This window comes from Macadamia integrifolia, chromosome 2 (assembly GCF_013358625.1).
Source record: "Macadamia integrifolia cultivar HAES 741 chromosome 2, SCU_Mint_v3, whole genome shotgun sequence".
NCBI classification, from domain to species: Eukaryota; Viridiplantae; Streptophyta; class Magnoliopsida; order Proteales; family Proteaceae; genus Macadamia; species Macadamia integrifolia.
The window spans coordinates 25046012-25070927 of record NC_056558.1 but is presented as its reverse complement, the minus strand read 5'-3'; the positions used below and the strand labels follow the sequence as shown (position 1 = coordinate 25070927).

General features: G+C 39.3%; 2 protein-coding genes across 2 annotated transcripts; one reads left to right on the top strand and one right to left on the bottom strand.

The window, feature by feature from the left end:
* Positions 1 to 5438: 5438 nt before the first annotated feature.
* Positions 5439 to 10652, bottom strand: LOC122072019 (30S ribosomal protein S10). The gene is made up of 3 exons (XM_042636531.1): positions 10284 to 10652; positions 10042 to 10101; positions 5439 to 5937 (listed from the first exon to the last, which is right to left on the bottom strand). Exons 1-3 carry the CDS (start codon positions 10512 to 10514, stop codon positions 5626 to 5628), a joined length of 603 nt encoding a protein of 200 aa, XP_042492465.1. The 5' UTR covers positions 10515 to 10652; the 3' UTR covers positions 5439 to 5625.
* Positions 10653 to 13973: 3321 nt separating this feature from the next.
* On the top strand, positions 13974 to 15997 carry LOC122072058 (transcriptional adapter ADA2-like). The gene is made up of 3 exons (XM_042636598.1): positions 13974 to 14311; positions 14999 to 15054; positions 15693 to 15997. Exons 1-3 carry the CDS (start codon positions 14259 to 14261, stop codon positions 15902 to 15904), a joined length of 321 nt encoding a protein of 106 aa, XP_042492532.1. The 5' UTR covers positions 13974 to 14258; the 3' UTR covers positions 15905 to 15997.
* The last annotated feature ends 8919 nt before the right edge of the window (positions 15998 to 24916 follow it).

The window sequence follows — 24916 nt, the reverse complement described above, 5'->3', positions numbered from 1 at the left end:
ATTTTTATAATACTAAAAATTATGTATAGATTCATATACATGTTCTCTCACATCTATGGACCCCACACTTCATTCTTCATTAAAATTCTCTATTTAAAGATTTGATTTCTCAAAAAATAATTCTAAATTGTTCCAAAACACAAAAAATGGAACAATCACAAAAACAAAAAACAAAAAAAAACAAAAAAACAAAAAACAAAAAACAAAAAACATATAAATACTTTATAGGAAGAAAGTGAAAGCCTGAAGAACGAGGCGGCTCTGTAGATGAGGCTAACATGGACGGACTTTAATCCTCATGATTCAGGGACAAATTTAATATGGATATATCTGGCCCAGTCAAAGTGGGCCCATTTTTTTGTTGGTTTTGAAAATTTTCTAGAAACTCTGCAACTGCTACATGAAGAAGTAGCTTTATTCCATGCACGAGGTGTGGACCCTGTTAAAAAATGGTGCTACCGACCTCTCCATTCATCGTACAGCCCTGGGGCCTTCCCTGACCCTGACCTCAATGTGAAATTGAGGAGCAGTCCAAGTTGGACTAACAAGCAAATTGGCTCTTCACCACTCAACAAACCCAGCAAGTGTAGCTGTCTGCAAATGAGTCATTGCCTTATGGGACGGGGATGGGTTCTTCCAATTGGATAAACTTTACAGAGAGGGACAAGTCAAAATTAATGATTCCTATACGAAACGTCAACTTCTTATAAAAATGTTTCCCCACATGGCGCTCAAGATGACGTCAAGAAAAGAAAAAAGTGGAATATGGATAATGGGCTTGCCGACTATATAGATGAGGAAAAGTTCAATAAATCTGATTTAACTTGTACTCTGTAGTGAGGATCCTTAAACTTAGTGTAAGTTTAAGTCCACAAGACACCTACAATGATGTATTCTATTATGTTTAATATATTAAGTAATTCTTTTCCTAGCTTCTTCCGTTATTTCCAAACTTATGGGGGATTATTGAAGTTTAAGTTTCAAAACAACAAGATTCTTCCTTTTGTTCAAAACTCTTTGGTATTAGTAAAACATGTGAACTAAAGTTTAGTCCCACATTGAAAACTTGTAAAAGTTTCCATGGGTATATATATATATATATATATAAGAATGTATGATGAGCACATTTATGTGTAAAATCTAGTGTAGTAAAACATATATTTTACATATTAGAATGGATCTACCTTGGGTTTTACTCTCTTTTTGCAGGTTTTATAATTTCAAGACCTTAAGGATTATCGGACACTATATCTCTAATTTTACACTTAAAGAGGTCTTATTTCTTTTCATGGTTGCGAAGAGAATAAAGTTTTCTTTTTATGGTTGTGAAGAGGATGAAATTTTCTTTCCATGGTTGCGAAGATGACGAAATTCTGAGCAAGATGGACGTGTTCAATTGCAGTACAAGTGTTTATTCTTTTCGGGTCAGAAAAAGAATAATGGATCAGAACTGAACCGAGATGCAGAACCAGCCCATATATAGTTGTCCCAAGGATATAAGGAATATTCTAAATACCAACAAGGATCGATGAACCACATCCTTAAGTGATTGAAGATTCGTTTTTGGTAATAACAACTACCTAGCATAGTTGGTGAGTTGTGGTGTAAAAAATCATTTGCTTATTAAGAGGTCTCAAGTTCGAACCTCTTAGCAACCATTTTGTTGAGGTTTTTTAAGATGGGCCAAAGGGGATTTCTTGCGCGAGAGAGAAAAAATAGGAAAAAAAATATAAGAAAAATCGTGAGAGATCTCTCTCCACACGTTTTTTCTCTTCTCTCTCTTCCACTTCATCAACAAGATAAAAAAAAAAATCTTTTTCTTTTTAATCTAAAATCGTTAGCTTTCCCTCACTCATTCTCTATATAATAGAATTAACATAAGGGGATGAGGCACTTCATTCTTCTTCTAGGGTTTTTTCTTAGTTGCTCTATCTCTTTCTTTCTTCCCTCTCATTCTCTCTTCTGACTACCCTTTCTTTCTTAATTTAAGATTTTAATTTCAGTCGTTACATTATTGCTATCATTTTCCCCCAAGGTTCATGGCTAGTGTATGTGTTGGCTTTGCCCCCTCCTAGCCATAGAACCATCATTTTATTATTTTTATTATAATTGTCTCTCTTTCCCTAAAGCCAAGTAGAGTAACCCTTATAAGAATAACTCTCTGGTCAAGTAGGGAAGCACATATTATGATGCATCTCTTGGGCTAAGTAGAGAAATCTACTTGTGAGTCTCTCTCTAGCTTTATCCCCTTTCTTTTATTTTATTTTTATTTCAGCATTTTTTTTTCCTTCGTTGCTTTTTAATTGCGTGGGGTGTTTATTTTCAGCTATTTATTTATTTGATTTTAATTGCGTGGCTTGCGTGTTTAAATTCTTAGATGACGAATGGTTAGGACGTTATTTTAGATACATATGTTTAAGACGGTAATTAGAATTAGATCACAATCATTAATCGGTTCACTTTCGCATTATTAAAAGAAGCAAAAAAATGAAGTGGTTGCTCTCCCTGTGTTCAACCCGTAGCTGCATTGATCCGTACGCTTGCGGTTACATTTTAAAATCTCAAACAATGTATTTTAAGGGTGCAAGTCCTTTGAAGAAATACTCCCCCTTGTCATGTGTGTGTGGGGTTTCTTGGGGTGCTTTTGAAATAAAAACCCATGCCTCATGCCAGTTTCTACATAAATTAAAAAAAAAAAGAATCCAGAGAGAATATCTCTCTTCTACACTCTTACTATATTGTTTCATCTTTTCTCTTCCCTCTCTTTAAGTGTTGCTTAGTATAAAAAAAAAATCCAGAGAGAATGTCTCTCTTCTACACTCTTACTATATTGTTTCATCTTTTCTCTTCCCTCTCTTTAAGTGTTGCTTAGTATAGCTTACGGACTATTAAGGGTGATTTTATCTTGGAGGTAAAAGAGCAGGTCAACCCTTTTATGCACAAATTATAGGCTGATGTTACCTCGGAGGTAAAAGAGCAGGTCAACCCTTTATGCACAAATTAGGGCCTCTTTAACACTTTAAGGAAAGTATGTTCTACTGCTATACTCAATACAAGGACTACATCTTAAAGGTTAGTATAATATTTATATTCATTCAGATAAGTCTAACACTACCCCTTTAATCCGGATAGTTGTTGATTTCAAATAAGTCTAAACTACCCCTTTAATTATTCTTTTACAACAGAAAAAAGTTAGGAAAAAAAAAATGGAAAAGGATTCTCCAAGCAACGCAAGCGACACATATGAATGAGATGTGACAAATTGAAATCGTATGTAAGAAAGCAATGTCGATTCATGAGAGAAAAATAGTGAAAGATAAAGGAGAAGAGTACTCTGTTTGGGAGCCTGATTTTTGTATTAACACAGGAGCCAATGGGAGTGCATTTAAAAGCATCAATAGTTTGGGTATTTTTACCTTTCATGGGGAGCGTGGCAGACATTTCGCACCCCTCTATGTCTAGGTGTAGCACCTACACTCCTAGATAGATTCTTTTTCCCCAAAAGACAAATATGATGATTGGTAGTGTATCCTAACCCCGATAGTCTACTGTTAGAGCAAACACCAAGAAATACGAAAATAAACAAACAATAGATCAGCTAACACAGAAATTTAACGAGGTTCACACCGGTGTGGTGTGCTGCATCCTCGAGCAAAAAAGAAAATGTTTCACTATGCAGAAGAGATATTACACCCAAGCAGCGGTGAGAAAACTTGCCCTGAAAAACCCCCTAAAATATAATGACTTTCTCAACAACACAACAGTAAAAGTCGCGAGTCGACCCATCGGTTTGAGGTCAATATATCGAACCTCTCTTCTTCCATCACAGATCTCAAAAAACTTTCAATTTGGGACACCACCAAAATATGTCAGAGCGGGTTAATCTTCAAAACGGATCAAGAATTTGAGACAAACTTAACATCTACAATCTTGATCCCCATGAAAGAAACAAGTGAGAAAACTAAAGCCCGAGTGCACTCCAACAAGAAAGGGAGAGAGAATCTTTTTTCCCATGAAAGAATCACACAAGAAAAAGATCCTCACATAGGTGTCATAGGGATTCTTTCCCATGCTCTCTCATATAAGGAGCTGTGGGTTTCACATTGATACATTTTCTCCTCAAACATCACGTGGGACATCTATTGAACGAAAATATAATTATGTGTATTATGATTGGCGTGACTTAGGAGTTTCTCCCCACTTCGCGGATTCAAAAATCAAAATGAGACTGGCCAATTCACAGCCGATCCAGAGTCCAGACCCCATACAGGCCTGTATAATCCAATTTATTTTTTATCTGTATCAATATCGACGATGAGCTATACAGACGCTGATACCTATAACCATAGACTTCAGCCATTTTGTGTTGACTAAGGAGGGAATATGCAACCTACAGCATAACTAGGAGAAAGTGTATCATAGGAGAAAAAAAGGTGAAAGCCCTTATTTCGCAAATCATGCTGTTTTTTAATTACGAGGCTGCCCAATTACTATCCAATTAGCCATCCAACGGCTAGAAAGACTCGGACACACATCTCAAACAGAAATATACATCCCCAGATCCGCCCAGCCTTTGGACAGCTAATTGGGCGGCCCAATGGTTGGAGAGGATTTTTTCTCTGTTTCACTTTTTCTCTCATGTTTCACTCTCTCTAGCCTGTTTAGTGTCTTGTTGGTCCCTCTTCAGCCACACCCCTGGCTGGAGAGGATCTAAATCTTATCGATACTATATATCTCAGATAGAATTTCTCTCCTTAGAGCCTAGGGATCAGAGAGTGATCCAATGGCTACGGTGACCTCGGATGCATGCCCAAGTAGGTATCATTATTCCTTCTACCCTTTATTGTACCAAGTCTGAAATGCATTTGGTACTACTCCAGGAATTCTTTTCAACCACCAAAACCCACCATAGATTAGGAGATTCTCTGTTCCCTGTCAATGAAAGAAAACTCTCTTTTCCGTTACTAGGGCAGAATCTCCAATGTGGCCCACTGTCTTTATTAATGGGCAGAGTTTTCTCAAGCCGTGTTGAAGGAGGAATTCTTTCTCCGATGATGGATAGGTGTTGGGGAATGATGAAAGGCATTTCGGACCTCAAAAAATAGTGGAGGTTAATAATGACTGTATATTCATGGGGTGACCTTTATTCATGCAAATGTGGAAGTAATTTGAACTGTTATCAACAAATTCTTGGAAGAGTCGCTCTCTTATGGGGTTCATAAGAGATAAATTGCCTTTCAAGGGATGGTCCTCTTCCTATTATTCTCATTCTCAAAAACTTCTTGTGTTTACACCATTCCCCTCAAACTTACAAGTTACAAGCATTATGCTTCAGAATAGATTTAAGTAGAGTTCATTTTGTTTACATTATTTCTCTTATATAATTTGTAATCTGAATATGAAAAAGTCATTTTGAACATTTTGAAGTAAAAACAAAGGAACAGACAATTGCTTTAATCTTTCATTGCACTAAACTTTCTTACCCTACAGGTATTGTCAAACTGCATGGTACAAATTACAAAATTCCAGAAAGCATTATACTTGATCACATGAGACCTTAAACAGTAAAGAAAACAAACCGAAAAGAAATACCTATTTTTTTATCCCTGCTGCTGCTGTGTTGGGTCATAGTTTGACCTCAACATCCACCCCTGCAGGGAGGTCGAGTTGCATCAATGAGTCTATTGTTTGCGCTGTTGGGTAGATGATATCAATAAGACGCTGATGGGTCCGGATCTCAAAATGAAACCTCGCATCTTTGTGGACGTGAGGGGACTTGAGCACACAATAGATTCGCTTCTTGGTAGGCAGAGGCACAGGCCCCATTGTCTTGGCATTAGTTGTCCTTGCAGCATCCATTATCTGCTTGCATGAATCCTCAATCAAGTTCACAAAGTAAGATCTCAGTTTAATTCTAATCTTCTGCTTTGGTGCCATCTGAAAACAGAAGGGAAATCCTCAATTATAATCATGGCAGCAGTGTAAAACCCACAGTAAGAACAGGAGAATGTAAGATCTAGAATATAACTAACTATGATATTTTCTAGTGACAATTGATTTGGCCATCATGATAAACACTATAGTGCTTTAACACATCACTAGAGCACACAGCAAAATTACAAGACACCCTTTCAAGTCTACAAGTAACCAACACATAGAATAGCATGCCACAGTTGCAAATTAGTTGAAGTCAACATTACATAAATCTCCTCTAATAAAAATCTATTGCCAAGCCTCATATGTGTCATAGAAATAAAAGATACCAGTGAAGAATCCACATAACAACCAGCTTAAAAAACTAAGGGAACCTTAAAAATATTTTAACATTTTAACGGTGCATGTCAAGTGTCCACAACCACATCCGGCCCCCCACCCCCCCCCCCAAAAAAAAAAAAAAAAAAAAAATCTCACAGGGGCCAACAGACCAGCATTTTCTCAACCTTTTCCATAATTTCATCTGGGAAGTCCAATCTCCTCCCAAAATCTGCTTTGGAGGTCAGCCTTTAAAGCGATGCATTCAAACCTTTTTGGTATTAGGGACTTCCTTGGAGCTCGGCATCCACCTGACCTTTGTCAAAGATAATGATTGCTTCGGTGAAATATGCTTCTGGTAAGGAGTGTGGACCATTTGGAGGGAGAGAAATAAAATTGCTTAGGAATACTTACAGAAACTGTTTACAAATTGTCACAATGAGAGGTTGTGGCTTAGTAAGCCTTTTCACACCTTGGATATATTCAAAGACAACCTGACGTATTCCATTATCACTTTATCAGGGATAGACATAGCATAGTTATAGTCTAACATATTTTATTATTGGGGATATGAATAGCATAAATCATTCAAGGATATAAGGGACATTGAAGATCAAAGCTTGGGTACATCTGGCATTCGGGATATTAAAACTCAATTCTGATGGGAAATCACCAAGGAACCCAGGACAGGATGGGGTTGGAGGAATTATCAGAACTCTCCACCTGTCAGGGGTCACAGGCTCAACAGAAAGAGTCAAGCGCCCGAACAGTGCAGGCTGAACCACTCATTCTGGAAAACAGAGTAGCAGGTAATCAGAACATAAATGCGAGAATCATAGGCAAACCTTTGCATCTACGACACCTAGTTTCAAAAACTCGGTCCTCAGGATCTATGATGAAAATCAGGGAAAATTTAGTTCATCTGTGAGCCACATTCAAGTAACACATTGCTGACGAAGTCACAAAATCTGGTGCAAGGAGAACAGGGAAAGCTTGCTTATATTGGGATTATCCGATGGTGCAGTAGCAGCGGCATTGTGCAATAAAGTTCCTTTTGGGTGCTCTTTGGTTTGTTCTATGCTTCTGTTGTATTTGTGCTGTCCACTTTCTTAAAACTGTATTCTATATCTGGGAGAAGCTTCAGTTTCACATGAAACTTACCCAAATACAATGAAAAAGGTTTCAAGCTTTGTCTCAATTGCAGCACTCTCAAATGAGATTTCCTCCTTAATGTCTGAATATGATCCAAGAGAAACCCAACCCCGCTGCTTTGTGTGAGCAGAAACCCCTCCCACTACTAGAGGATCCAATAGGTAGCTCCAGAGTCTACCCTACTTTTCATAAAATTACAAACAAACATCTTGATATAATGGTATCTGGAGGCACTTTTGAAAATCCTGTTCCTGTTAAGCACTCCTTCTGACCCACAGATTCTTTCATTCTTTTGAAACCCCATTTCTGCTCTGAGAATTTCCTCAAATGATCTGGTGCTCATACACTTCAAGTAGCCTCTAATTTTTTATTTCCTTCAAAACTGGTTCTGTTGTTCTGCAATTTCTTTCTCTTGATAAGTCAGAACCTGTTTTCTAAGTTTCACACTGACATTAGTTGATTCTGTCCTTAACAGCCCCTTTGCAATTCTGCCACAATTCTTAAATTAGGAACAGGGTTCCCATTTTGCACCATTAGGTCATACTAAAGAAGGTTCTTTCAGACGTATTGGCAACCTTGGTGACTGTTCATTTGTATAAGCATGACATCTGAGAGCACCCAACTAGGTATTATACATGAAGCAGATGTAAAATTTGGATGCATGACTATTTATAAGCTTGATTAAATGGGGTCATGTTGCATCACTGAATCATTTGGGATAAGAAAAAGAAATTTGTCAGCAAAATACTACTTTAGGTAGCACTGCAAAAAATCAATTGCCAATATTCTTGGGAATCCACAATCACCAAGACAGTGGAAAGGTAGAGTACCTCTACCCAGCTAATCCATAAAGTAGCCTCACCTAGGCATCTTGAAACGAGGAACCTGACTTTATTTAAAAAAAAAAAAAAATAGAGAGTAAAATGACCACATTCAAATTCTAGAATTTTACCAGCATTGTGGATGAAAATCTCCTCAAGATGACAACGATATGTCTGAAAGGTTAACATTGGATTTCTCCTAAAGGCTTTACAAATTGCATCTAACATTGGAAGATTAAGCGACTTAAGACCAACGTGATCAATTAATAGAGCAGCAGCTGAGATAATTCAAACATTAGGTTCAGACCAATAAACAAGGCATGGCCAACATGGAATTCTGAGTAGAAGATTCTGAATCAATAATGCTGTGTTTGGTTGCTTTCCTCGGAAGGTTTTTGGGAAGGAAGAGAGAGGTGGGGGAAGGGATTTCCTTTGCAATGTTGTTTTATTTTACATGGAAAGACCTTCCTTGACTTTCTTTTCCCCGTAATGTCCCACCTTTTTTGTGGAATTCATTTCACAGAATACACTTCCTGGAGGATGGCTTTCCCTTTATGTGGGAAACAACCAAAAACACATTTTGAAAATTCTGGGAATGGATTTTCCTTCTCAATCTTCTTGGGAAAGCATCCAAATACAGTATGTAAGACATAGCATCTGATAACAAAACAGAAATCAGAAATAGGGTATAAGTCCATATTTCAAGGGCTGAACTTAGATTTGATTTCTAATTCCCAAATATAGTCGTAATTTGAATAAACGAGCTCCAAATAAAAAAAAAAAAAAGATTAGAATCTTACTTTGATGAAAAAATTCAATGAATAACTTCAATGATATGATAGAAACCCAAATGAACTTTTAGCTGTGGACAAGATTTTCACAAAATTTAGATGAAGAAAGCAGAGGAACAGCAAACCATTCGACATGAATATCTCAGCAGAGTTTGACCATTGACGCTCAAGAAAAGCAGCATCCCTTTCCAAATGTAAAACATAAAATCCTCATTTAGGCATCTATATGACTTCGATTTGACTCTTAAGGACTCCTAATCTCATCCAATAATAAATTTATCTTGAGCAAATAACTACTTTCATATGGAAGTTAAGCTTTCCTAAGACCCATAAAACTCGTCCTATCTTGTCTAAAACACAATCAAACCACAATGAGTCAAGGCCTTGATGGACCCCTTTCATAACCATATCAAGCTAGGTAAAGATTACAGTATAGCCACACAAAGAAAATACTGAGAATAGTACACACTGAATCAGTTCTGTTAAACTGGTGACATATCCATGCAAGTTGCAACTCATAGGACTCATGGAAGCACAAGGAAGTTGAAAGGTTCCTTGTTGAGTTGCAAACCGAAATTTCCATTTTTGAGACCAAAATGAGTCACTGGATCCTTCAAGTTCACCACATTTGTTTCCTGCGTTCTTTGTTTTCTTCACAAACAAGTATGCAACTATCTAACATGCTTCTTAGCCTGGAAGTTTATGAAATATATCAAATACAATAATTTCCAATCAATATCCTTTCCTTTTCAATCTGGTATGCAACTATTTAACAAGCTAACTTGCCAAGAAGAATATGTAATAAATGAGATACAAGAATTTTCTATCAATATCAAACCAAAATTTGACCTTCGTTTTATCAATCTACTTCATTAGCTCCAGTGATACAAGAAAACTAGTTAATTAACAGAAGAATCAACTACCCAATTGCTTAAATATCACTGAAAGGACGCCGGGGAGAAATGAATGGACATATTATTCAGTACTTCTACTGCCGTGAGATGGGAAGGAGAAAGACTAAATACCTTGTCAACATCAGAACCAATGGCAAGTGTGGAAGATCCGGGGGTTATGGATCCCTCCACCTGAAAAAAAATAATAATAAATAAGGAAAATAAAAATATTACCTTCTCTAACGTTATCCCAAGTTTCAGACTGAAAGTAAACCATAGAATGAGTAAAATCCGAGTTACTTCCGAAGCATCCAGCACGATGGCTAACCCAATTAGGAAAATAAAGCAGAAGAGCAATGCACACAAATACAAACCGCATAGGTATCGGGTCCCTCTGTGGCTTCTGGTGGTGGTAGTTCTAGTGCTTCTTCAGATTCAAGAAGCTCTGGAACGGCAAAAGATCTAAATGAGTCCTTAGATCTTAGGACTTGCAGTTTTAAGACATTTTGGGGCATAGAGAATGCCAACTGCTTGGGTTTCGAAGACATCGTGGAGTTGCTCATGGGGGGAAGAGGAAGAACCGAAGAAATTGTAGACACAGCCATTGGAGCTCCGATAAGAGATCAGAAGACCTCCCTCCCTTCTCCCTCTCTCTCTCTCTCCCTCTTTCTGTGTGTATGCGTGGAGTGCGGACAGCGTCACAGGGTCGCTGAGCTCTGCCATGGGGTTATCCAAAGATGAATATGTCCCCTCGTCCTCGCGGGCAAAAGTAGGGGCATGTTTGGTTGGTAAAAAATTGTTAGGAGGAAAATTTTGCCTAGAACAACTAGGTAAAAAAATAAATTACAATAAATAGGGTTGATTTTGTTTTACACATTTTTGTGGTAAGAAAAAAAGACTTACTTGCTATGTAATTATTGTTTTAATCAAATGGACGAAGGAAATTATTCCTCTTCTCTCCCATTAAAAAAAAAAAAATGTGATGGGGGCAAAAGTGTCATTACATATTCCTCTCTCTCCTCATTCAATGGTTTTTTTTTTTTGTACAACTCATCCAATGGTTGAAAACACAATCTTGCATGTATACATTCTTACACAAAATCTTTTACTAGGAAAAAGCATAAAATTTTATATCCATTTTTACTTTTATTATAAGGACACCCCTCTTTTTCACCAAATTAGACTCAGACCCCCTATTGTCAATCAGTGTTACAGGATATACAATGAATGCGTCAACTATTATATTTTACTTTAAATACCAAAATACCAGTTCTACTATATCCTTAACCCGCCATCCACAACTGAACAACAATATGAGAATCATCTGGATGAAGTGGCTCGACCTCCTTCCTTAATTCCTCCATTGCAACATTATGATCGGTGGACAAGTGTTCCACCAACACCGGAATCCTTCGACCCACTGATGCCTTCTGCCCAAGAACGACCCTAGAGAATTTCGAGTCTCAAAAGTGTGGATTCTAGGTCAAAACCATTTGAAATCCTCTCCCTTTCAAACCCTCCTCTCTCTTCGTCTTTGTTCAGAGAGAGGGATTTGTAGAGAAGCCCTCTCCGCCATCTCCCTCTTCTTTCTTCCTCCTCTCTCTCAAGTTTCCGTTCACTATTGCGAGCCTCTCTCTTCTTCTTCCTTTCTACTATTATTTCCTTTCTATAATAATGGTTTTTGCTACTTTGCTTCAGGATTTTTGCAGTCTCAAGCAGCAACAACGATGCCCGTTCTTATAGAGTAATTCTGGGCTTTGCTTCTGGTCCTTCCTTACAACCTTACTAGAAGCAGAGAGATTCCAGTTCTTCTCCTTAGCTCTTCATCTATCTCTATCTGCTCTTGTCTGCACTCTTCGCTACAGAATGGTGTATCCCCTCTGTAAACATATTAACCCATAATACCAATCAATCTAATAGCCCGCATCAACAAACCAAAAGGGAAAATTCAATTTAAGTAACTACCCCTTCTAATTGAAGCATTGAGGCAAGGTGATTTCATTAGCACTGGTAGATGATGATTCCCTGAGAACCCAGCTTCCATATTTGCAAGAGAAGCCAAACCTTCGTCTTCCTCAATGAAAGTAGGTCTTCTTATGGTGCCCTCCGTGATTTTCTCTATTAAGAAACTCGCAATTACTGATTCTTTGAGAACTGGAATCCAAATCCAAAAAGAGAGAGAGTGAGACTCGAAAGAGGTTAGGATGTTTCCCTCATCAGCTACAGCCTATCTCTCTCTTCCGTACCTTCTCTCATCAGTCTTGCAAGAGATGCAAGCAGGATAATATTCCACTTCGGTGCTGCTCTCTTTGGTTGATATTATTGAAGAAGAGAAGAGAGATCATCATCTATCACAAAGAGAGATAGATCCTTGAAGATTTTCTTGGACAGAATAGATAGTTGCATCTTTATCACTCAAACCCCTTTTTCTTACTCGTGGAAAGAGAAGGGTAAGGCTAAGGACCATCGGGTAAGGGGAGGTGTCGATGGAATCTAGTTTCTGGACTCAGGTAACGATCGCTGTTGTTTTCTTCCTCACATAGATTCTCAACTCTCTCTCTCTCTCTCTCTCTCTCTCTCTCTCTCTCTCTCTTTACTTTTGGGTTAAAACATTAGTTTTACTGAATAGGGTATAACAATCATTTTAACTCTTCATTTAACAGTGACTGATGGAAGGGAGTTCGAGTATAATTTGGTGAAAAATAGGGGGTGTCCCTATAATATTGGCATTATCTAGGGGTGGCGTTATAAATTACCCTTATTATTATTATTACAGGAAGAAAATAAGCATTAACTAAAAATAGTTTGTACATCTATGTAGGTGATGGGGAGAGATGTTTTGTATCCTATTCATTGATAAATATGATAAATATATTAAAAAAAAAAGACTACTTCGTTGAGTAGCCCATTTGATATTGGTAAACAAGTGTTCTAGGTATTCTATCAACTTTTGACAATCAGAGACTAAAATCCATTGTTGAGTTCGCAGATTCAATCCAAGGAGGAGGCCATCACAAATTGTTGTCGCTTCCAAAGCTAAAGCCAAAACCCATTACTATAAGATCCAAATCCTCTCCATTACGTTGGGCACGCCCAACGTGGCTGGGAGGACACACGTGCACACTCGATCACACTGGGATGCATATGTCCTCCCAACTACTAGATGTCACTTTGGGTGTCCAACACGTTAAGGACAACGATAAAACCCCCAACATAGTCACGCAATATCACACCACATCCTCATCCTGAATGTTTTTCCGACTGGACACTAACTGTGAATGTAAAGGTCTTATCTGTCATACTGTGTTTTTGTTTTTTTGTGTGTTCTAAAGTATTTTATGCAATTGTATGCATAGAATGTATTCAAAAGTGAAAAATGCTGTAGAATAATCTGATTTAAGAATGCGTTGTAGATATAGAATCAATTTCTCATATAAAATGAAATTAATTTCAAAGGGATTTTCTTATCAATGCCTATCAAGATTTTGAATAACTTGTAATTTTGTTCCTTTGTATTACATAAATTTTTTTCCAACGTAGCTTCATAAAAACATTTCACATATATATTTGAAGGAAAAAAGAGCCCTGTAGATCTAGCACAAGAAACGCCCACACTATTCAAGATCGAGAAAAATTGCACTGCCTCACCTTGATATGCACTGAATATTCTCTTATATGGTAATGAAAAAAGGGTGCTCCATGGTAGTGATCATAACCCTCAGGACAAGCCCCCATATGATAAGCAATACTTTCGCAAGACCAATTGATGATAATGGGCATGCCAAGACTCAAACCAACAACCAATCGACTCGAGTGATGATGCGTTGAGGGCATTAGAGACAGGGTTCCTCGCCCATATTTGAATATGTGCATGAAACATTTGAAATATGTGCATGACATAATGTTTCGTGACTTTTAAATTATTTTTGTAAAATCAATCAATTTTCTATATTCATAATTTAAAACATTAAAATAATGATAATAATAATAAAATACATCCCACAGGTGTCATTCAGACACCCCCATTGTTTAAAGGGGTTTTCTTCGAAAGCAGATGTACCATGTATGAGTAAAATCTAAAACCGTTACTGACATGGCAGATGCGTTACCCTTCTCCAAATTTAATACTATAAATCAGAGACTCTCAGTGACTCACTTTCACCTTCGAGTTTTGACGGAGAGGTTCACCCGCCAAACTTGCTCAATTTCGAAGACTCCATTGATTTACTGATCAAGAATTCGAAGTCGGAGACAGTTCGTGGAGATTTCTAGGGTTCCAACTATACTTACGGGACGACTCCTGTTGTTAATCGAAAGCCCTAGCGGTAGAAGCTCAATTTCGAACATCGATGGGGCGTTCTCGTGGAGGTCACAATTCTGCAGACGACGATCCTACCCAAAGGTTCCCTTCCTCATTATGGCTGTTTTCACTCCACCAGGGCTTGATTCTCTGCCTTCCTGGAGCAGGAAGCTGATTTTGATGGAGTTTCATTTCCAATTAAACTGTTTTATTTGTTTAGTGAGAGCCAGCTTTGCTTGCATGGCACGAATTTTTGAGAATTCCGTTTGATTGATCTTGATTCAGACGAATGTCTCTGTGAGTCTGTGTTATATGCGTGTGTTTTGAAATTGTTACGTGAGTGGAAGTACATGGTGTGGCAGTTCCGTTGGGAGGACTGCTCACTGGGTCTTGCGTTCAACTCAATGTAAATTTTTTTCCTGTCTAACTTCTTATCGGTACTCTGTTTTCTGTTTCCAGTTCTCGAATCGATGTAGTTTTTTTTTTCTATGATTAAAGCGTATGAATTTCCCGGAAGTTCTCATTTGTATTCGGGATTTCTTCATATTGATTACCATTTCCAATTTATTATTCTCAAATTCAAATTTCCTTCTTAAGAAATTCCCGTAGTTAGAGAGGCTTTAGGAACATTGTATACAACGCTCGTGTTCCTTCCGTCCCTTAAATCTCTCCCACCCCCTCAAATGGTTCATCCATGTTTCAGTACGTTCCTAACGGTATCATAATCTTATACATAGAATAGAATATTTATATAAATGGAAAATGCATTTATGTTTATTTGTTTTATAGATCAAAGAGAAAGAGGGCTCCTTCAAGTGGTGAAAATTTAGAATCTGCAGCTTCAGGTATGATGTTGCTAACTTTAGTCCAGATTGGGATTTTTTTTTTGGTTGTAGCAGGATGTGGGACATAAGGAGTGTATTGGTTGAAACAAAAGTGTGAACTATCATTTAAAAAAAAAAAAAAAAAAAAAAAAACTGTGAACTCTTCAATATGGGAAGCTACACATTTTATTCCTGGATTTTTTAACTATCACCTACCAGAAGATCAATAGATTTGACAGTCATGATATTTTGGGGCGAACAGTCAAGATAATTCAATTGGGAAGATTTTTTGCCTGATTTATTATTATAATTATTATTAATGGACTTCCCTAAGTTGGTCCATTATTGCCATGCGGTGATCAAAACTTCCGTGTACATATTACATTTTCATTCTTCTGGTGGTCCTCTTTTATGGTCTATCCAATTGTACCTCGTGGTTCTTTTAGACTATGGATCTAGAGATGTACTTCAGATAAACTATCTGATATCTATGGTTTGAGTTATGATGTTTATCTACGGTTATTAGATTGGTGGCATAACTGATTCCTCTTGTGGGATTCCTTTTTTGAAATACCATATTATTTGGTTCTTACAACATTTAATGTTACACTTTCTATTTGTCCATCGTTTCCAATCAACTCCATTTTCTGTTGGGGCAGCTCAGGGATCAAATGAAGGGAAAAGGGCTTTATACCACTGCAATAATTGCAATAAAGATATTTCTGGGAAGATTCGCATCAAGTGTGTCAAATGTCCTGATTTTGACTTATGTGTGGAGTGCTTTTCCGTTGGATCTGAGGTTACACCTCACAGGAGCAATCATCCTTACAGGGTTATGGTTAGTCAAACCACTCATAGAATACTCTGCTAAGGCCTTGCTTTCTTGGAAATTTCCATATTCTTCTTGCATGGTTCATTGAGCAGTTATTTACCATTTCTATTATTGCATGAGCTTGGATCAAAATGAAGACCTTCATGGTCATGGTGTTATATACTGATTGTAAGTATTTTCAGTTTTCGGTAAGCAGTTAGCTAGGCTCTCAACAACACTTCTTGTACTTCCTCCCTCCTCCAAATAATGAGGCATAACCTGGTTATGTTCCTCATTATGCACAGATTACCAACATCACAAACAACTCTTTAAAACTGGCATCGACACTGGGTAGACTTGTTTCCGACCAGATATGTAATTGTTTTGGCAAACTGGTTTTACACAAGTTGCTGTTACACAAAAAATGCGGCCTTTTGCCATCTCAAACTAATTTTTTATTTTGTTTTTATTTTACACTCAAAAGATCCATAGCATATTTCTCGTAGATTTACCAACGAGAAAATATATTCATCATAGATTCTCAAATAAATTGGTCTTTTTTTTTTTTGGAATTTATAAACAACTATGAAATCTTCTGCCATTTATGGAGATTTTAACAGTTTATCTGTTTTTATTAACTCCTCTGGTTCTGTACGCAAACTTTTTAACCACACAGTTTCATTGTAGACAATGTTTGAGATTTCCACTAGGAGGGAGATTCCAATTCCTAGGAAACAGAAATATTTTTCTAATTTTGATATATTTTCCCATATTTTCTCCCATTATGTCAAGTTTGCTAGATTTCAACCTCAGAAAAGAGAAATATTTTGCCAATTTAGGCAAGATTTCCGGGAAATTTCAAATATTGCTTATAGAAGAAGTCTAAATCGGAGATTAATTTGATAAAACCAGTACAGTTTTGAATGTATGATATTAATTTATTTCCCAAATAATATATTCTCATTTTAATTGAGATACTTCCAACATTCCATGATGCAACTGGCAAACCCAAACTCCAGATTAGGAATCAAAGTTTAGTATGGCTGCTCCTTACACCAGATCTGAACTATTTTTCTAATAAAACAGGGTTGAAAAATCTTGGTTTGTTGATTTCAGTAGCCTGCGATGGGGAAAGAAAGAGTAAGAGAAGAAGAAATAGGAGATAGGGATTTTTGTGGGACTGTGGGAAGTACACGTGAACAGTAACTTCATAAGAAAAGAGGAGAGAGGAAAAAGAGAGGGATAGGACAGAAGAATTCTCACAACTCTCAAATTTTCACTAAAAGGTATCTTCTTCATTAACTATCGATTTGGGGGGTGGGGGAGTGTTACGTGTACTTAAAGTGCTCCTAATATCCAGTGTCCTAATCTAAGTAAACTAACTTGGAAAATGCAATTGGGACTTTTAACATGGTAAACTACTAAAACTTCAAAAACAAAAACTAATTCTAATAAGATTCATATAGACTTACTTTTGATAGCTAAGGAATGAAGTCCACTAGATCCCTATAACAACTACTACTAGATAAATACTAAACTAATTTCTAATGGGCCCCACCATTAATTAAAATCCTTATTTTCTTGCACCCTTTAGACTCCACTTTTGGCCTTATAATGTAGGCCATTACAAATAAAACCCAAAGAATTAAAAGCTTATACCACATAGATATAAAAGTGGGACCACTTTTTGGACTGATCCTACATTATTCCACCTCAGCTGGATAGTAGTCTCTGCTCTGTACTAGTTCTCACTAGTGCAGTGTCACGTGGAATTTTGTGCTGTATGTATTTTTATTTTTCCACGTAAAAGGAAATCATTGGTACTGTTATGTTATGAAGCAAGTTGATGCAGGGGGTTCCTAGGTGACTAGGTCTCCTATAAGATTAACTAACTAGGTAGGGTTAACTCAAGGGACTTGGGGAGATAGGACAAAAGAAACTCAGCAAACAAGATTAAGCATGCAAAATAGAATGAGACTAATAAACAAAGCAGCAAAAAACAATAATAATCTAGGCGGAAAAACACATAAACTCTTACTTAAGCTTCAAGAGGGGACATGGGGAAGGGAACAAACGTCATACGAATGTTAGGTTCAGCACAAATCAATCCAAACACCAAATAGGATATACAAACAATCAATGTCCTCTAGTAGCCAACTAAAATAGAAAAATCAGCAAAGGTTTTGGAAACATAACAGTGACGAAACGTCTTAAAACAATGGGTAAAAATAGATATAAGCAAAAAGGCATAGGTTGGTTTCAATGTTAATGGGCTGCAACATGTAACAGGGATATATGGAGGTGGGAGGGGTTTAGTTTAATTAGTTACCTTGTTGCTGTCCTGGTCTGAGGAGTAAAGAAGAAGTCAAAGTCCTCCAAAATAAAGAGTTGCAGTCCAACCTTGGTTGATGAAGAAAAATCCAGCTTGTTGTGTAGTGATCCTTATTGTTGCCGATGGAGCTTGTGTGGGTGATGGAGCTTTCAATAGCTCACGAATAGTGGATACAGCAGGAGCAGTAACCGAGAGACAGAGGATGAGAGAGAGAGAGAGGAGGCGTGAAACAGAGGGAGACCGAGAGTGAGAGATGAGAAGAGGGAGAGGGGAGAGAAAGAGAAATCGTGGGGGNTTTGCCTTCAATATTCTTTATTCATTCATTCATTAATTATCATTGTGGCCAATGGCATTACATAAATAATAGGATAATTACTAAAAAGAAAAAGGCTAATCTAGGAACATAATCTTCGAAATAAAGAAGCTTCCTAAAAAAAAAAAAAAAAAAGGAATGTTATTTAGTTTCTTACTTAACTCAATGACCTAAATAAACAAAATCCTAGGAAATAAAACTACTAACATATCATATTTGGTGGGGGCCACACAATCTCGGCAAAATCCTAGGAATTAAAATTACATATCAGATTTGGTGGGGGCCACACAATCTTGGCAAAGAAAGGAAGGAGAGGACTCGATCCAGCGCTGGGAAGGCTGGACCGAGCCTTCCTTTTTTTTCTTTTTTTCTTCCTCCTTCTAATCCTCCAACCACAAAGAAGGTTGGGTCTTCTTCTTCCTTCGGCTGTACGTCTTGATGTCCCCATCAACTCTCCCCGGCTTGGAAGAATTCACCTCCGGTGAATTAAAGCTCATGTAATACTCAAGTAGGTCTAGATTGAGTTGTTGGACTTCTTGCATTGTGATTCAGGTGTTGTCAATTTCCGGACGTCCATGCCACTTGACCAAGAACTCTCTAGAACCTCCAGTGTGTGTGGACACAATCCTCTCATCAAGGATTTCCTCAACTTCTTCAGTTCTTCTCGTGACCTTAGGCACAGGTGATAATGAGGTGGGGGGAAGTGCTTGGCTTGGCTTGGCTCAGAAGTCTCACCAATGTTGAAAGGGAAGTCTTCAAGGTCATCAGGATAGAAAGGGGTAAAGGTAGAGATACCATGGTATGGGACTAGGTCTTCAACATTGAAAATATTGCTGATCTCCATGCTAGCTGGCAGATCAAGAACATACGCATTGGCACCTATCCTCTTGAGTACCTTGAAAGGACCTGTGCTACGAGCATGTAGTTTGCTTGCTTTTCCCCTAACAAAACGTTGCGGCTTGATTCTTACCATCACCATATCGCCCTCTTGAAACTCTTGTAGCCTTTTGTGCACATTTGCCTTCGATTTGTATTGCTCATTGCTCATTGCTCATTGCTCAGTGTTATCTGTCTCCTTATACCTGCATGCAAATCATGTATATGCTGAGCAAAAGATTCGGCTGACTGGGAGGTCCTAGAACTAGACACGACTGGGATAAGGTCTATGGGTGCCCGAGGCTGGTATCTTGAACAGATCTCAAGGGGGGACAGACCAGTAGTACGGTTCTTAGAACTATTATAAGCAAACTCAGTCTGGCTACGGACTCGATCCCAACTGGTAAGGTGTTCTCCTATGAGGCAACGCAATAAATTCCCTAAGCTCCTATTGACAACCTCGGTCTGGCCATAGGTCTGCGGGTGAAAAGCGGAGGAGAAACGGAGCTTCATGCCCATCATCCGCCATAGGGTCCTCCAAAAATGACTAGTGAACTTAACATTCCTATCAAACACTATGGTGAGGGGTAACCCATGGTACTTGACAACTTCATTAAAGAAAAGTTTGGCTGGATGCATCGGAGGTCTTAGAGCATGGGATGAAATGGGCCATCTTCGAGAAGCGGTCAACAACCACATAAACAAAATCATGGCCTCTCGAAGTTCTTGGTAGACCAAACACAAAGTCCATGCTAAGGTCCTGCCAAGGGGAATGGGGAATGGGGAATGGGGAATGGGGAACGGGTAGGGGAGTGTACAAACCCGTGTTTTGCTTTTGTCGTTTGGCGGTCTGGCATGTCCTGCACTGACTCACAACTCTAGCAACATCCCTCTTCAGTCCTGGCCAAAAGAATCGGTCATCAACGAGGGTGATGGTCTTATCGCGACCGAAGTGGCCAGCGACTCCCCCAGCATGCAATTCCCAGATCAGGAAATCTCGGAGTGAAGTCCTGGGAATGCACAACTTGCTTCCTTTAAAAAGAAAGCCCTCCCTAAGTAGGTAGTCCGAGCGGTTGACTGGGTTACCTTCACTCAAGGAATTGAACGGCTCACTAAAATCAGGACAGGTGGGGTATTGGTCCTTGATTCGCTCGAACCCTACAACCTCTACACTCATTGCTTGGAGTAGCACACTAGCCCGACTCCTAGCATTGGTGCGAATGAGGAATATGTTCACCCGGCTTAGTGCATCTGCAGCAGTATTCTCGACACCAGGTCTGTGCTTGAGTACAAAAGTATACTCTTGGAGAAACTCAACCCACTTGGCATGCCTCTAGTTAAGTTTCTTTTGGGCACTCAGGTATCTCAGAGCTTGGTGGTCAGAGAATAGCACGAATTCTTGAGGTAAAAGGTAATGTCGCCAATAGCGCAATGATTGGACAACCGCATAGAATTCCTTGTCGTATGTGGAATATCATTGCCTAGCTTCATTAAGCTTCTCACTAAAATAGGCAATAGGGTGGCCCTCTTGTCCTAGGACACCACCTATCCTAATACCAGATGCATCACAATTCACTTCGAAGACCTTAAAGAAATCTGGGAGGCGCAGGACTGGAGCTTCAGTCATAAGCTTTTTATCTCATTAAAGGCCTTCGTAGCACTCTTAGTCCATTGAAACTCCTTTTTCATGCAATCGGTGATAGGAGACATAATGGAACTAAACCGCTAGATAAATCTTCTGTAGAAAGTGGCTAAACCATGAAGCTTCGTACCTCATGAATGTTAGTTGGCTCAGGCCACTCTACAATCGCTCTCACTTTTTCAGGGTCAGCAGATACTCCTTGAGCTGACATAACAAATTTCAGGAAGATGACTTGATCACTCATGAAGGTGCACTTCTTAAGGTTGACATAGAGTTTCTCTTGTAAGAGCACATGAAAAACCTTCTGTACGTGATCCAAGTGGGAAGACGGGGTCTTACTATAAATGAGGATGTCATCAAAGTAAACCACAAGGAACTTGCCAATGAATGGTTGAAGCACTTGATTCATTATCCTCATGAAGGTGCTAGGTGCATTTGACAAGCCAAAAGGCATGATTAACCACTCAAAGAGGCCATCCTTCGTCTTGAAGGTTGTCTTCCACTCATCTCCAAGCCTAACCCTAATCTGGTGGTACCCGCTCTTGAGATCAATCTTCGAAAAGATCAAAGAGTTGGCCATCATATCCAACATGTCATCAAGCCTAGGGATAGGGAACCTATACTTGATGGTGATCTTATTGTGGCCCTACTATCAACACACATACGTCAGGTGCCATCTTTCTTTGGCGTGAGCAAGGCAGGTACAGCACACGGGCTAAGGCTTTCCCTAATGAATCCCTTTTGCAACAGTCCATCAACTTGCCGTTTGAGTTCGGCGTGTTCTTTGGGATTCATTCGGTAATGGGATAAGTTCGGGAGAGAGGATCCTGGAACTAAGTCAATAGCGTGCTAGATGTTATGCATAGTCGGTAACTCATCAGGTAATTCCTCAGGGAATAACCTCTCGAATTTCCTCAATAAGGGTTGCACTTCTCTAGGAGCCTCAGTGAATAAGCGTGACCTATCGGTATTACTCTGTACGAAAACTAGAGCATAAATCACCCCTGACTCGTGACACTCTCCTTCAAATTATTATTGATTTAAAATATTGAGTGTTTTGATGGGGGTTTGTTTGGATGTACTTCCCTTGTGTTCTGGAACCCTAACTTCCCCAGAGGTACTTGGGGTCAGTCTGATCTTCTTCCCTTTGAACTCAAAGACATAGGTGTTAGACTTCCCGTAATTGGTGACATCTCGGTCATATAACCAGGGTCTACCTAGAATGATGTGGGCAACATCCATCTCTAGGACATCACACCACACTCGATCTTCATATCCTACAAAGTGTAGGGGAACTAAACACCTCAGATTAACAGGAATGGTGGACTGATCAACTCAGGCAACCTTGTAAGGCTTGGGGTGGGGTTTAAGTTTGAGGCCCATTCGAGCAACAGCGCTCTTAGCGACCACATTCATGCAACTCCCGCTGTCTATGGAGACGCGGCAGTTCTTGCCCTGATGGCTTGTGTAAGCGATGAAAATATTAGTTCGTCGCCAATCATCGCTACTCTTAGGTTGTGAGACCATGCAACGCACAATGCCGAGCTTGAGGTCTCCGGCCTCCTCGGTGTCCTCATCAGATATAGTCTCATCTGGTCTATGGTCCTCATACTCATAGTCCTGAAAACCCTCTTGGTCACCTTCTTCAGGGGTCCGTTCTCCTACATAAAGATTCCTATTAGGACACTCTCTGGAGAAGTGACCAAACCCACGACACTTGAAGCACTATTGTTGTCCACTACTCTTGGGTGCTTCTCCCAAAATTCCTTTACCCTTGTTGTCAAATTGACGATGTGGTGCAGCAGGGGGTTTTGGGAATCCAGTCGAGCCTTGGGGTGGTTTTCTAAATTGGGACTCCCCAGCTTGGAAGCTCTTCCTCTGAGAATAAGTTCTCATGGAGGATTCCACCTCAAGGGCTATCCTGAAGGCCTGTGGAACGCCTCGCACCAGGTGGGGTGTCATACGAGACTGAATTTCGGAGTTGAGCCCGGTAAGGAATCTAGATAGTGTCTGCTCAACATCCTCCCGAATACGGCTTCTAATTTTCAATTCATTGAACTTGCTCATGTATTCGGTCACAGTCAACTTCCCTTGTTTCAGGGTATTCATCTCATTCAACAACTGGAGCCTATAAGTGATAGGCAAAAATTCCCTCTTGAGCCGCTTTTACATCTCTACCCAGGTGGTGATTGGCTCAAGACCTAAGTGGTCCTCCTGGTACTCTAGGTCTATCCAGAAGTCCTGGGTAGCTCCAATAAGCTTGAACTTAGTAAATCGGTAGCAGACTTCCTCTGGCATATCATAGAAATCGAAGTACCTATCCATCTGCTTGATCCAATCCAAAAGGATCCTAGCATCAATCTGACCATCGTAGGTAGGGGCATCTACCTTAATCATCCGTCCGACATCAAAGCCCCTATCATGGTGCTCATAGCCCTCATCATCTCCATATTGGGTTTGGCATCTTGGCGGTGGACCTTGACCCCTACCCTAATCCCTACCACGCCTTAGGCCTTGGAAGTTATCCCCTATCTGGTCATAACTATAAGTCTGGTTATTTTCGTTTACTTCCTCAGGGTTAGGGCCTCTGCCCCTAGGTTCAGTGCCAGTTGTGTTACGGCCTTGCCGTCCATCAGGATTTTAGGCACTTGTCTCGAGGGCAGCCAACTTATCGGTAAGGGCTTGGAGATGCACTACTTGTGTCTCTTGTATGGTTTGAACGGCTTTCATGAATTCAGCCAGTTGCTCAGCTGGGTGGAGGTGCTAAGGGGGTCAGACATATCCTAGTATGCTCTACCACTACGAGTGGACATAAGGAGATGGGCAGCCAAAGGTTCGGTTGCCACCAAAGACTCAAGGTCTACTCAGAGTCTCCAATTGAGACAGGCAGTTGGCCCTCTCAATCTTGAGGTCAGAAATCTCACTCTCAAGTATATGCTTTTGGAGGGAATAACGTTCAATGCTATTCGGTCCCACTAGCTTAAGAAAGAAAAGGGTGTCCTCTAATCTATGGTATCGCTCTCTTAGCTCAGACTCGACCACGGACAGGTGGTGACGGAGACTAGACCTCAAAAGGTAAGACATGTAAACAAGGGACAGCAGTATCTAATTACCCTAAACCTAGACAAAACCATACTCTGATACCAAGATGATGTAGGGGGTTCCTAGGTGACTAGGTCTCCTACAAGATTAACTAACTAGATAGGGTTAACTCAAGGGACTTGGGTAGATAGGACAAAAGAAACTCAGCAAACAAGATTAAGAATGCAAAATAGAATGAGACTAATAAACAAAGTAGCAAAAAGCAATAATAATCCAGGCGGAAAAACACATAAACTCTTACTTAAACATCAAGTGGGGATATGGGGAAGGGAACAAACGTCATACGAATGTTAGGTTCAGCACAAATCAATCCAAACACCAAATAGGATATGCAAACAATCAATGTCCTCTAGCAGCCAACTAAAATAGAAAAATCAGCAAAGGTTTTGGAAACATAACAGTAACGAAACATCTTAAAACAATGGGTAAAAATAGACATAAGCAAAAGGGCATAGGTTGGTTTCAATGTTAATGGGTTGCAACATATAACAGGGATATATGGAGGTGCGAGGGGTTTAGTTTAATTAGTTACCTTGTTGCTGTCCTGGTCTGAGGAGTAAAGAAGAAGTCGAAGTCCTCCAAAACAAAGAGTTGCAGTCCAACCTTGGTTGATGAAGAAAATCCAGCTTGTTGTGTAGTGATTCTTGTTGTTGTCGATGGAGCTTGTGTAGGTGATGAAACTTTCAACAGCTCACGAATAGTGGATACAGCAGGAGCAGTAACCGAGAGACAGAGGATGAGAGAGAGAGAGAGAGCCGTTAGAGAGAGATGAGAAAAGGGAGGGGAGAGAAAGAGAAATCGTGGGGG